At 31.5% G+C, this 15682-nt stretch overlaps 1 protein-coding gene across 1 annotated transcript; it reads left to right on the top strand.

Moving 5' to 3' along the window:
* The first annotated feature begins 1092 nt into the window (after positions 1-1092).
* On the top strand, positions 1093-8448 carry LOC134258434 (uncharacterized). Its single transcript, XM_062740987.1, has 10 exons — positions 1093-1164; positions 1726-1745; positions 1874-1906; positions 2502-2602; positions 3033-3104; positions 4510-4666; positions 5195-5289; positions 5684-5752; positions 7935-8067; positions 8299-8448. The coding sequence occupies exons 1-10, from the start codon at positions 1130-1132 to the stop codon at positions 8349-8351; spliced, it is 768 nt and encodes a 255-aa protein (XP_062596971.1). The 5' UTR covers positions 1093-1129; the 3' UTR covers positions 8352-8448.
* The last annotated feature ends 7234 nt before the right edge of the window (positions 8449-15682 follow it).

Here is a 15682-nt window from a genome sequence, read left to right as displayed (position 1 = left end):
AACATGCGCTTGGGTATCGAATCAACAGAGATAAATAAACTCCTTATGCAGGTGGATGAAGTTGAATTGCTGCATAAGTAAGGGACGATGGAAAAGTTAAAGTCATCTCGTTCATCATAGAGCTTGGTTATTAGATTACCATTAATGTCTTTTTCAAGTAAAACACAAATATAAACAGATATTGCAATCTTTTATCTCCTCACCAGGTATACAATGTAAATATCGACATAAGAATGGAAATTATCATTGTTAATTGAAAAAACAGCTATCTAAATGTCGATAAGGCCACAAAGTGTTTTCTTCTTTTCACGCATAAGATTTTGCACAAATTCTGCTTCATATTAATACGAAAATAGGTCTGCTTACAATGGGGCGTATTTGATACCCATAGGAATTCCAATAGATTGTTGCAAGACCTGGTCTCTAAAAACTTTTGATTTTGTCAACCAGTAACTCAATCTCTTTTAGATTTTCAAATACTTGTACGTACACAAAATAATTTTGCAAATGACCAATGACAAGGTATGTAAATTTAGAGTTCCATTTCTATTGAAAAAGCAGCTATGAATGATATCGAAAAGACTGCACTTAATTTTTTCGTGGAGATTGGTTGTGTATAAAATTGTAAAATCGTAAGGTTTTAAGCTTTTGATTTTGGTAAAATCTTGTGATTTCTCTTGAAGTTTCTCCTTCACTACTATTAATATCTAAGTGAGGAGTAAATAAAGAGGCTTTGTTAAACATTTACATGAACCCGCTATGTATATGAATATAGTTCTATTCTTAATGAGGTAAAATTGTTATCATAAAAATATTGAAGTGATTAGGAAATGATTTGGTTTCGTCGATCCAAATTCCATCTTTAAACATAAAAAACGCAATAAATCCAAATTAAGGTTTAAATAAAATGCCAATTCCTTAAAATCGACAATATTATATAATATAATATAAACAAATAGTTTATTATTACTTGAAGGATATAAAGTTCACTCTGTGGCATTAACAGTTTGTCAAGTACCGATTTGTAGTGCATTGTTTACACTACATTAAACTACTGCTCTCTTTTAAACCTCTCTTTATATGATCTTTATTGAACTTTGCAAGTTAGATAAGCCATGTTTTGTACGAAATGAACCATTTCCACATAACACGCATCGACGTAAGGTATTGGTATAATTTTTCTATTGTGATTTCTAATGAAAGAAAATTTTACACCGTCTTGCAAATGGTATGTACTTGAATAAGTCATTTATACCGAATAAAAGAAAAAAAAAAGAAAGAAAAAACACACTCGTAAAGGTATAAAAGGAAATTTTTTTCTTATCCTTAGGAAACAATAATCCTATTCTTTAAATGGCCTATCCATATTCTTATACAAATGATAAGATTCCCTTTAAAAGAAAGAAAACGTAGAAAATAGCGCAATTGTTTTCCCCAACGCAAAAGGCACAATCTCAAGAAATTTGTCTTTTGAAAGTTTTTTTTTATTAACGTTCATTTTAGTACCAAATACCAATATGCACATATATAAATTACACTTACAAATGCTTGCTATCATAATAACTTGACAACATCCTCTGAAACATTGCCAGAGGTCATAAGGTCAACCAGATTACAAGCTATCGATTTACATTTCTTCTCCAAGACTTTTATGTACATGAACTTATTATTCTTATCTTTTATTTTTTGCTTTTATAAACGAACAGTTTATGTTTATAATTGTAGAATGCTGAAGAATATCATTAGTAAGTAATAATAATTTCATTTAAATCTTTGTAGTAGAACATATAAAATAACAATAAAATGTGAATGTTGTGTTATTTGTTTCAATTCCCTTAACAGGAAGAAATATATAATATCATTTGTTTTTAAGTACATCTTCAAGCAGTTCTGTTGTTCACGACAAGTGGTAAGTGTGCTTTATGTTACGGTAATAAATAAATCCACTAAAAAGAAACACAACACCCAAATCATTTTTATTTCTTGTTTATTTTTTAGAGCATAATTATGCATTTTTCTGTTCATAACTTTAAAAAAAAAGTAAATAAACAAAAAAGACAAAATTCTTTGGTGACGTTATATATTAAAAACCTTTATTATACTTTTATTCAAATTAACTACATATCTCAAAACTTTGTTATTTTCAAAACTGAATTTAATTTTTTTAATATGTTCACATATTTACCTCTGGAGTACGTGTTTTATTTCTTAATGAGGCAAGAAAACCTATCCCTTATCCAACACAGACATATTTTCTGTTGTATCTGTTAATACCAGGTATCTCTTTTTTTATCGTTATAAAAACAATGCGTAAGAGAGAAATATAATAAATTAAAATTTTGCACAATTGGCCTTAAATTTTGACATTTATTTGAAAAAAAAAAACTTTTACCCTTGCCTTGAGCTGCCACATGGGGGTACCATTGTTTCTTAAACACATATTTTTATGTACATCTTTTCCACAACTAAACCATGATAATGACACCATAGTACTTTAACAGATGTTGTTACTGGTTATGGTCCGCTGTGCATGAAGTGCCAGGATGCAACTACAATAGAAGAATGCAGACAGCAATATACAGTTCCATGTGGAGATAGAGATGTAAGTTGCAAAAATTAAAAACCATTGTTAAAGAAAACTAGGTCTTCCTTTAAAAAAATATCCAGTCTTTATGATATAATATTCGATATTTTGAGTTTCTTAAACTAATGCCATAAAGTTCTCTCAAGTTTATTCTGAATGTAATACTCAGTACTTGTTTCTTTTCTAAAATTCTTTTAAATCTTTATCAATATAATTATATGTACGCTTATATAATATTCATAAAGTAATTTATTATTAATAAATTTATAAACAAAACGAGAAGAATTGTTAATTGCGCTGTCTTTAAGTGCTTTCTTTTCCCAAGCACATATTGGTTCTCTTAATTTAATTGAGCAGTAAATTTGTTACTTTTACACTGAAATTTGTAGAGATCATCAGAAAGATAACATTTTAAAATTTACATATTGTTCTTTTTTTTTTAATTTAGGATTGCTTTTTGAGGAAATATACGACAGATAATGCAGAGATCAGATTTGAGGCAGGATGTTTAGCAAAATCGGTATTTTTTTCTTTTTCAATCAGCGTAAAAGAATGTCGATTCCATTCATGAACAAGAAAAATGATTTATGACGTGGAACATCATTTTAAGGTAGATTTATTTGATAATTTGTTGACCATAGCCCCTCCCCCACCTTAAAATAATACCGGGTAGATGATATAATTTTTTCCTCCTTGTTCTTCAAGTGTGAATCATAATTTTACGAGGGTTGATCCAAAAGTTCGTGGAATTTCTTTATATTTTATTTATTTTTAAGTGAAATTGCTTGAAAATTACAAATGAGAATATAGACACTTTTTGAACATTTTAACTTAAAAAAAATTTTTAAATATTTATGATAGCAACTGTATGGCAATTGCCATAGAAACGGTTATTTGGAAATGCAGGGGAGACATTAACGCGTTTATTTTCATTTCAATTCTTAATACGTGAAATGAGAATAAAACAGCCCTACGTGGTATATAAAACGAAAATTATGTCATTATAACAATTGCTTGATCTTTTATAAACATTTGTGTGAGAGTTTTACTGATTTTATTGGATATTTAATTTATTAATTGATGACTTATTGTCATCTTTAAGTTGATAGACAACGTCAAATTTTAGGCAAGTCATAAGTTTTGTGAAAATACCGGGATCACCTTATCTTAAACACGTATATTATTGACATAAGCTGTGGGAAAAAAATGCATTTAGTTACTGGTTTTCCAGCAGCATAAAAAAAATTAAGAAAAATAGAACGTCCTAGGACATTGATTAAAGGTGTGGCCGCCTTTTGGAGGCTTTGTTTTAAGTGTTTATCCCCCTAAATAAATTGTAAGCGTTAATGGACGTTGTCGGCTAAGGTACTGCTTTTGACATTGCTACTGAAATTGGAACATCATGTGAAAAGATAGGGTGTATTTTGAAATATGAGTGAAAAATGAAGGTGAGTTGGTGCGAGAGGATACTCAGGATTTTCTTGAGAAAAAAAATGGAGAAAAGGGCAGTATTTTGTAGAATTACGTATTCGAATTTGACATTAGGGTGAGGTGCTTCTATAACGTGGCGTGACATATCAAACTTGACGTAACGTCAAAGTTTTTCCGGGTTTCACAACAATCCATTTTCAGAAAGCTCGTGTGACCTTATTGGTGATTGGAAAGTGGTGAAATTTTGCAACATTGTTACATTATGAATCTATATTATAAATATGTTGTTGGCTTACGTCAAATCACGATTATATTTTAGAAAGGAATTCCACAAACTTTTGGATCAACCCTCGTATAATGAATAATAATAGACCATAATAATTAATAATGATATTGGACCTATCAATTACCAAAAGTCTAATTCATCATGAATAAGAAAAAAAAAGTTAAACGTTGTAAATATGCTTTCTAATACAATTAACTTTATTTTGAAGACATGTTCCATTCTGAATTCATTCCATTCAGACAACCCTGTAGGTAAGCGAAATGTAGATCTACTGAGGACAAAGAAAGAAGTCACCAATTGTTTTCAATGTTGTAATGGATCTCTTGTACATGGTGGTCCTTGTAATTCCCATCTCTGTGGCCAAGGTATGACGATTGACGCCATTTTCTTATAATCTTGTACGATTCTCAGTTAACCTTGGACTTTCAATAGAGTGTGACTTTCTCGACACTACGTAATTAAGGTCTCTCAAATGGCGAATATATTCTCAGTGGTTAATAAATTAATAATATCAGCAACTTTAAATTGTCGTTGACAAGCCCCACCTCGTACAAAATTTTATCATTGGATCATTGATACACTCGTTGACATTCGCCGGAATGTATATTTCAACAGTGAATGAAAGGCTATGTAAATTTCCGACGCTAATTATAAAGCGTCGAAAATACCATGGCTTACTGAAAGTCCAAGGTTAACTGAGAATTGTACTAGCAATATACATTAATTTTCTATTTGAAAAATTAAAAAAATGAATGTGCATTTTATCTTTTTTTGCGTAGGTAAAACAAACCATTTTGATTTTACATTGAAATCTTAAAATGAATTGGCTTCGAAATAACTTATTTTATCAAATTTCAAGAAAATAATAATTTTAAAAAATTTCCTCTTCACAGCACCTGGTCCAGAGTTAGTGACCTGTAAAATGTGTCCCGGTGTTCATGATCACATCGAAAGCTGCTCACATGAAGACGTATGTCCTCCAGGAGAGGTAAATATAAGGAATTGTATTTTTGTGCACAGGAATTGCGTTGTTGGTTTATGTTTTCATTCAGTTAATATTTTGTTTGATTTTATTACTCATTCTTTTGATATTAAACGCATCAGCAAGATAAATGTGCAACAGGGGACTTACTTATAAGTTCTCTATTTGACATATGATGCGAATGTACATATCTGTATTTTTTTTGCAGTGCAAATATGATATATATAATATACAATGTGTAATAGGGTAGATATCGTCATGATTTTAAATTCAAAACACTATTTAAATTGTACATAAACATTAATTTTCTATTTCTTCTGATAATTTAGTAATTCTTTTGGAGAATATTTATCTTTATAATTTTTAAAAGTTTTAATTTTCTTTCATTTCATTTTTGAAGGCCTGCTACACAGGTATTCGTATTGTTGGCAGTGTCCCAAAATATGTTTTTGGATGTGCCAAGAAACGAGTAAGTAAGAGGAAAACCCTGCCAAATATAAACTTTAGATTTACTGGTATTTAAATGAATTATGAAATGTTTTGAGATAACGACCAGTATTCAAGCTCAGAAGTCCATTATGGTCAAATGACACATTCATCAAAAATATATAATTTTTCCTAAGAATTTGTCATTGAAGTAAAGGTACTTAAACAAGTTTCCTCACAAAAATTTCGGGTACCTCACCAGGCATTTGGACAAGATACCACAGGGTCATATTTCTTATATAACCCTTATGGGTAATCTCTTGAATGGCCTATATCAGAATTTTGGGTGTACTTATATCTAAAAACATTTTGAAAACAATGTAGAAATCAGAAGAGAATGACAAATATAGATAATTTTTATATAGTACCAAGAGAAACAGGACATATATTTGAGGAATGTTTCGTCTAACCTTAAGGCCGGTTTACACTATGCATCTTGACACATGCATCTAAACTCATGCTTCTATTTTGCTTCATGCCTCTTCTTATTTACACCTTGTGTCTTGACACATGCATTTTTAGAGTATTTTATAAAGATGAAATTCATCTACTTAAAAAAATACAATACCTTCAAATTTCACTTCCAGATTTATTTTAGCTGAACAAATCATTCTTAATTTCCTTTTAATGTTAATTCTTGGAAGATATAATTTATATATATTCCAAAACAAAGACTCCTGTATATTATAATAATCAAATTAGTTTTTCTATTTGTAGTTTTAATCAGTATTTTCTGTTTTTGTGTATCTTGGGAAGCTATTTTTGCAACTATATGGAGGAAAATAAGGCTTATGATTCAATCTCAACTCTGACCTTTCTTTTCATTGGTCAGTTCCATGCATCTTGAAGCACGGAATAAAACAAGTTCTATTCGATCGTTCAAGATGCAACACCCATTTAATTTACACAAGGGGCTATTACACTGTGAATCTTGACACATGCATCCAAGCTGCATGTGTCAAGATGTATAGTGTAAACCGGTCTTTAAAAAAAAATCGGAGCAGAGCAAACGCCGACCTCCAAAATGTCAGAGGTGGGATTAGGTATGATAAACATCAGTCAGCATTTGACTCAGTGATAAATTGTATTTGATGAAAAGGTCATTGTATAGACCATTGAACTTACGAAATGATGACTTTAAACAAGACTGTTGATATTCTTGTTTCAGCAACATGTTTGTCAATAAAATACTGTGTTTTATAAATTGTAGATGCGTAGAGCATTCTCTTGCGTATCGAATCAACTAAGAGATATAATATCCGTATGCAGGTGATGAAGGTATATTGCTGCATAAATAAGGAAAGCTGACGATTGAAAAGTTGAAGTCATCACTCTTACCATAGAGCGTGGTTGTTAGTTCAGCAATAACGTCGTTAAAGTAAAATATCCAAATTTGAAACAGATGTAACAGATTCTGTGGTGTCTTTTATTTGAAGTTTACTGGGATATATCGATTCAGCATAAGAATGGAAAGAATCATTGTTAATCGACAATGCGTCGTCGATATAGCACTAATGATAACTGTTTAAAAGTTTTAGTTTCGTTAAGGTTGAAGGTTTTAATAAATGGGTCATACCTTAAGGTCAAGGACAGAAGATATCCATTGAAATGTCTTGTCACAATGAATACACATGTGAAGTATGAAAGCCCTAGCATCAACTGTTCAAAAGCAAATTGTTGTAAAAGTGGGTCAAATTCCAAGACAAATTAGTTACATTTGATTATACCTTTAGAAAGGTCTTGTCATAAGATATACATGTCAATTATAAACAGACAAACAAACAGAAAGACGGACAGGGCAAAAAATTATCCTTGGTTTATATACTGTAAATGTATTATATTTAGCGCGAACGATATTTGGCGGAAATTGGATTTTGAACAAGTTAGTGTGGATTTGATTTAGCGCATATCTTAATAGTCTTCTTTATAGATATGTGTGCGAGACATTTAGCGTTGTAATTGAATTAGCGGATATTGCTTTCCGCCGAAAACGCTAAAAAGAATACACAGCCAAATGTAATACGTTTACAGTACTTTGATGTACTTTGGTAATATGTCATATCGATAATACAACATTTCAAGCTTGAAATCACTAATATGAACTGCATGTTACTGGAGTAATTTTTTTTCGAGGAATAATTTATAGTTTGTTGTTTTTTTTTAAGATTTGTAGGTCATTAGCTTCGGACAATGTTAGAGAAACAAGAGAAATACATGGGGATATTGGTTTAAGTATTTGCGATGCCTGTTGTATTGGAATTAATTGTAATGAGGCGGAGTGTTTTGCTCTAAAGAACGGTAAACTTTATTTTTCAATTGAAATATATCAACAGCGTAAAAAATACTAACTTTGTTATCTGTATAAAATTGATATCCCCAAAACGTTGGATATGTCGTGAGGACCTGTAAATTGCAACAAATTTTTGTGTTCGCGTAGAAGTTTTAATTGAGTTGTACAGTATTCAATATTTATATATACTCGTAACTTCTTTAATATGAGTGTTAATCTGATTGTTTTCTTACTTTTAGTAATGAAATATAGTGATTACGTAGACAATACAACATCAACAACTTTTGGATGACGTCAATGGAGCATTCAAAATTTCAGTGGATTGTGTCTATGTTATGTTAATGATTGACTGCACCATAAGGCGTTCTTCATGCATTTCCATTTTAATCAGGCGATTCTAAAATTGTGCTTTTTATAACATGACGTGAATTAAAGGCATTATTATAAAATTAAACTGTTGTTTTTCAGCTTGTTCTATACTTTTAACATTTTAGAAACCTGTATAATTTATATACAGAACTATTATAAATATTTCTATAATTTAAACACATTTCTTCAACACTATTTCGTTAAACTGTCTGACTTAAAAAATGAGATAAATACCGACAATGGCTCCCCATTGATGTACAATATAAGGTGACCTCTGGTCTCCCTATTGATTTTGCAATATAAGGTGACCCCGAGTCTCCATTTTGACTTGCAATTAAAGATGATCTTTGGTCTTATTATTGACTTAATGGAGTGACCACTAGTCTCCACATTGATTTACATCCCTATTGGTCTATATATTGATTTTACAATGTAACGAGACCCCTTCTCTCCTTATTTATTTTACAATATAAGGTGATCCAAGTCTCCCTATTGACTAACAATATAAGGTGACTTATGGTCTCCCTATTGCTTTACAATATGAAGAGAACTCTGGTCTCCCTATTGGTTTTACAATTTAAGAAGGATATGGAGGTAACGAACATTATTCAATATCAAAGTCCATAAAACAATACAAAATAGGAGCAGAGCAAACAAGGACCTCCGAAACATCAAAGGTGGGATCAGATGCCATGGAGGAGTGAGTGAATCCGTCGTCAGTTCAGTGTATCAATAATGGATAACAATTAGTATGAAAAACGTCAGTCAGCATTTGACTCAATGATGAATTGTATTTGCTGACAAGGTCATTGTATCGACCATAGAACTTACGAAATGATGACTTTAAACGAGATAACATTTCTTTCCCTATTTATTTTACAGTATAAGATTACCCAAGTCTCCCTATTGACTAATAGAAAGTAACCTCTGGTCTCCTTAAGTTTTTACTATATGAGGAGACCTCTGATCTCACTTTTGATTTTACAGTATAAGGTGTCTTCTGGTCCCCCTACTGATGTACAACATAAGGTGACCTCTGGTCTCCCTACTGCCTTACAATATAAGGTGACCCCGGGTCTCCCTTTTTAAAATATATGGTCTCCCTATTGGTTTATCAATATAGTGCAACCTTTAGTCTCCTTAATGATGCACAAAAATAAGGTGACATCTTGTCTCCCTAATGATTATGAAATATAAGGTGACCTCCTGGTCTCCATTTTGACTCACAATATAAGGTGACCTCTGGTCTTATTATTGACTTCAAATATAAGGCGACCTCTATTCTCCCATTGACTCCTGTCTCCTTTACAATATGAGGAGAGCTCTGGTCTCCCTTTTGATTTTAGTATATGAGGAGACCTCTGGTCTCCCTTTTGAATTTCCAATATGAGAAGACCTTTGTTCTCCCTATTGATGTACTAAATAAAGTGACATCTTGTCTCCCTATTGATGTACAGTGAAAGGAAACTTTAGCATTCCCGTTGATTTACTATATGAAAAGACCTCTGGTGACCGTTTTACAAAAAAAAACAAAAAAACAAACAAACAAACAAAAACAAAACAAAACAAAACAAAACAAAAAAAAAACTAACACATAATACGAAAATTTCATTTCCAAATAACCTTTTTAATTATCTTTTGTAGAAAAATGGATTTTAAGGTTTTTAAAAGGATATGTAAAAAGATACTTTAATGCTAGCAATTTTAAACAAACATTAATTTTGCAAGATTTTACATTCGAATGAAGTTTTTGGTCCAAGTCGTAGGTTTTCTTGTTAAACGGGCCCCTGGTCTCCCTAATGATTTACAATATGAGGAGACCTCTGGTCTCCCTAATGATTTTCAATAAAGAGTTATCTCTGATCTACCTATGGATGTACAATATAAGACCTCCCTGTTGATCTACTATATATATAGAGACGATTCTCGATGACTTTATTTCGCGATTTACCGCAAGTAAAGTAGTTCACAACGATTGATTTCCGCTGTCAAACCTTTTTTTGAATCTGTTTTTGATAGACACAGATATTATAATAATCGCGCTTCGTGGCGAGAAAAAATCGCGATGACGAGGATTTCGCGAACTTCGCAAAAATTTCTCGCACGCGAATAAAAGTTGGTTTACAGTAGTTTTTCCTACACATGATAAAGTACTCAGAAGCTTATTTTGATATATTTTGGCTTTAATTTTTTCAGTTGTCTTTGAGTTAAGCAGAGACTTGTATCTTAAAGCCATGACTGATGATAATGTAGCTACAGGTGTGTAGCTCTCTGCTCAAACTGCTGATAATAATTTATGTATTGTTTGATGAAGTTAAACAGTAAAACGTTTGTGAACAGGAGGGGGACATGTATGACTCCGAGTCTTTTGACATCAACTTGTTGTCGTGTTTAAATGTTAAAATTATTGCCTCCACAATTCTGCGGATATACATGTAATAAGAAAGTAGATCTGTCTGAACGTTTTTAATGTGATTGTTTTGGAGTAAGACAAGGAAAACTATTTATTAGATAAAATTCAATCAAAATATAAGGTTACCAGATGTTACCGTATTGATATTGGTTGATTTAATTTTGTGCCTCTTATACCAAAAATATTTTATTACTAAGCAAAATGACGACCCATTTTCGGGTGACCTGTGCTCCTAGTTGAGTATCCTTCTGCTACTGTCTGACTTGCGTAAAATACATAGACGGTCAGAAATCGCCACATTTTATATATACATTTTATTTTTTTCTTTACGAATCTTTTTTAATTAAGATAAGCACTAATTTACCTATTATATGAACTTTGATCTTTTTCACGAAATATAGTCTTAAATGTCAAACCAGTACGCATATTTCGATGACATCAGTTCCTCGATGCAATACATGTAATTACGATGTTTCCACCCTCACAATTTTAATGGTTCAAAGTACAAAAACTGCATTTATTTTCATTTAATATACTTTATATTTCCAATTATTGCAAAAAATATATAGGTCACCAAATTATTTAAGATGTGAAACATAAATAAAGAGAAGTGTATGTCAACATCAAAAATCGAACATTTTTTGTAAAAAGCATTATAAAAATATGTAAAAACTGGTTAAAATGCATAATTCTGATGCTGAATGTTCCTAAATACTTCCTAAGTAAAAGATACTTTTGAATTGTGAATATCAGGGAAACTACCGGTATTTTACATTAGAAGTACAATAAAGCAAATGCCTGAATGAAGAGACCTTAATAGAAGTTATTGCCCTTATCAACATTTTTTAAAGATTGAATAATTGATTAAATAAAGAAAATGTGCATTTTTTAAATTCTTTCACTTAACAATATTTATCATTACACCTATTGTAAAGCATTCTTCCAAAAGATATTGTTCTATTAGGTATGAATTTAAACTAATGACAGTTTTTGCAAAAATCTATGACATCATAGAAGGGTGGAATTACCTTAAGTAGTTGTCATTTTCAATAAAAACATAAATGAATCTTCTTCCGATTTCAATGAACAGTACAAATGGTGTTTTTTTTTCGAACAATTTGCCTAAAATTTAAATTTTTGATTGTTTTCGAAAACGATCGAGTGCTATTTTTGGGGTAAGTGTTTAGTTTATTAAATGCATATTGTATTGTTGTGCATTTGAACGTAACTACGTAAGAAACACTTGCATATTTCTCACTTGATATTAGAAATAAATGTACAATGGAAAGCCCATTTATGCCTTCTATGAAAAATATAAGCCTTTTTTCCCCGTCACACTAACAGTCTAACAAAATTGGCGCAACAAAAACATAGATTTTGAAAAAATCCGTAATTATCCGACGGTGTCAGATTTAACAGATTTCTCATAGCGGCATAAATTGAATTTTCTGTGATAATATTGTTTCAGGAAGAAATATATAAAGGATGACTGCACTTAACGCTGTGGTATGAATCTTTTTCGGTCGCATCTGTTGCTTTTAAATATTAATCTAATTTCACATTTGCATACGAGGGGTGATCAAAAAGTTCGCGAACTAATTGAATAACTTCCATAAAAGAAACAATATTTGGTTTCAGTGTTGATTATATTTTAAATTAGTCCTCTCCAATTTTAATGCACATCTGTCACCGTTCTGCTCATGCGCAATTCACGTGATATGGGCGGTCACGTGACCCCCTCCGTAGCGTTCTGTCACAAAAGATGAAATATTTTTCTGAGTTTTATATTTCTTTCCAAGTAAGTTAATTTTTATAACAAGAACGGTTAATTTGTCAAAAATGGTCAAATCTCAGCAAAGAATGGGTGGATAGGAATATCCTTTTCAAAAATAAGCATGGCGACCATCAAAACCCAAATCTTCTGTGTCGGGAGAGACGTTTATTCAAGGTGGATGGAGAGTGGGTGCCTCCTTTTTATCATATCTAATATGTTTAAAATCTAAAGTAAATGATATCTTAGGTATTTGATAATTATATTATTGTTGAAATATTCAACTATTTTTCAAAGTGTAAATTGGAGGTCTTTGGTAGCAAATTGCTTAATTAAAAATACGCAGCACAGTTAAGGTTACTAATGGAAATATCGGAGATTTTTTAAGATAAAAAATACATACTTTATTAGGATGGGCGAATCTTTTTAGGAATTGACTGATATAAAAAAAAATGTAATGTGGTTTGAATCTACATGTTGGAGACATTTAGATTTTTTATTTAGACTTGTCATGTGATGTCGACGTTACCTGACTTTGGCAATTATACTTGCAGTTTAGAGGTCATCTATAAATTTCAATATTGCAAGGGGATAACCAAGCTTAAAATCTTATAATCCTTTTCAACACTATATGTAGTTTGTGAAAAGTGCTGCAAACCTATATAGGTTCCCTTTTTTAATTGGTAAAATTTAATTTGTTGGACGGCAGGTTGAATATTTTGCTGGTCAACTACATTAAATATAGCTATAATTAATTTATTTGCAAGATTTCAAGAGGTTCGCAGCACTTTTCAAATATCTTAATGCTTCTTGAGTTTATGTGTAAAATTTTGACAGGATACATTGAGGGTATGCCCTTGCAATAAATCGATTTATTAGGGCCCTTCCATTACTTTTTCAATGAATCTGCATACAAACACACGACAGTATCGCTTGTCTGATGAATGCACGTACAGTTTATGAATAAAATACTGAAATAGACATCGCATCCAAGTTAATGGCTTTTTATTTTACTGCAAATAATATTTTATTTGAGAAAAAAAGGCATTTTTCATTGTACAAAATTTGACTTGATCAGCCTCTGACTGTGTAAAAACTGCGTCGTTTTTGCGAGATGACGTCACATTGACAAGTGCATTGCGATCGATGCATCGTTTATATACTGTTGTGTGGGATTTAACAAACGACACAACTGCACGTAATAGTAAGTTTGTATGTAGTATACAGCTATCCAGCTGTTTGAAATAGCAAATAATTTCATTTTGTGGTATTTTGAAGACCTTATATTATGCGTGACGTCATAGTAAACATTTCCCGTACAAATTAGGCCCCGCCTCCTTACTGTAACCTTAACTGTGCTGCGTACATCTCTTTTCAAACTTGCTTTCACTGGGCAACAAAACAAGTATCATTTTTAACCATCTGCCTTCATTCACTAAAACTTTCAATCCAATCATTGATTGAATTTTATAGGACGTCATTTGTCTTAATAAACTGTGTACAAATTATTATACGCTTCTTCGAAGGGATTTCTCAGATATACCATAAATTTAACAGTCGTTTGTTGAACGAGTTCGACTGAGACAACCATTTTTCGTCACAAGTGACCTGTATAGTGACGATATTTTCACATTGTGACGTCACAAACAAGGAGCAAAACTTTATTCAGCGTATGCTATTTATAGAACTTGTGTATGACTTTGTGTGTACCAAATTTTTTTCTAATCTGAATTGTGGCTTTGTAGATATAGAGATAGTTCGCGAACTTTCTGATCACCCCTCGTATTTACTACAGATCTCGGTCAATTTAGCACCAAATTTATATGTTAAAAATGGATTTAGACTGTAATGAATTTTTTTGTCCTTACTTTCAAAATGCAGAGAATTTACACTTATCTACCATTGACCGAACATTATTTGTGTTAGCAAGGCGGATCTAACATCGTAAGGATGGGACTAAAATTAGACTAAATAAATAACAATGCCATGTATTAAATATACGAGATAGCCATTTCAATCTCCATTTATTCTGCATTGCACAAGTCTATTATTTCAAAAACGTTTAAAAAGTAATTAACACTATGAGCCCGTCCATGTAGGTAAAACATGTTTTAAATCGATGCCTGACAATTTAAAATGTTCGAGCACAAAACACGCTACCTTACACGTCACATGACTAAATTTAGTATTCTCAAAGTTACCCGAGGTAAGTTATCACGCGGCAAATTATAATAGTCAATGTATCATAGTCATTGGATACAATAGAGAGAGAGAGAGATAAGTTTTTCTCTTTTAAATCATGAGCGCATCTTTGTCTAATAATCTTCTTTTAACACAGCATTTTTAATGCATATATACGAGTACAATGACTGTTAAAAGTAGACCCATGGAAAAACATGCGCTGACTATGTATAAAATCAGTAAAAATATGGGCGTCTTCATTATCGTAGGGAGACTGAAGAAATTGTGATGACCCGCATACGCCTTAGAAAACAGATCCGTACTTCGTAAAACTTATTTTTATTTATTGTACATAATTAAGTACAGTTCTGGATTAGATTGTAGATTAGATGTTGATAATTCCTTCAATTTAAAAAAAAATCAGTTTTTACAGTTTTTTTACGCAAATTTAGCATGTCCTTAAAGAGCAGTCACCCTTTTCTCACACGCAAATGTTTTCCTATTAATATTTTTAATAAGGTATCCTATTCAAATTTTGCGGCTCGAATTCGTCAGGTTGCAAATAAGAATCCACAAATATGTTTCACGTATACATATAATCGGAAATATAAATTCCATTATTATTCCAAAACAAATTCTGAGACACAAAGCACCCAAATCACCTTTAATAATCATAATTTGCTCTGAGTTGACCTTGACCCGCATTTACTCTCCTTTTAATAAAAGTATCATGTAATTCATTTGATAATGCTGATAATCGTTGAAATTTTACTAAGAGACAAAGGGAATTACGATGAATGGGTTCTCTCATGTGTCATACAGATAACCTTTTGGGTCTGCTGTCACGTGAAGGTCAGCTTTTTCGTAACTTGGTCGTCAAAGATAAAAG

This window comes from Saccostrea cucullata, unplaced genomic scaffold (genome assembly GCF_032062105.1).
Source record: "Saccostrea cucullata isolate Sc308-1 unplaced genomic scaffold, CSIRO_AGI_Scuc_v1 ctg1966, whole genome shotgun sequence".
Taxonomy (NCBI): Eukaryota; Metazoa; Mollusca; class Bivalvia; order Ostreida; family Ostreidae; genus Saccostrea; species Saccostrea cuccullata.
The sequence above is the reverse complement of the archived record's forward strand: the minus strand, read 5'-3'. Positions and strand labels throughout refer to the sequence as shown.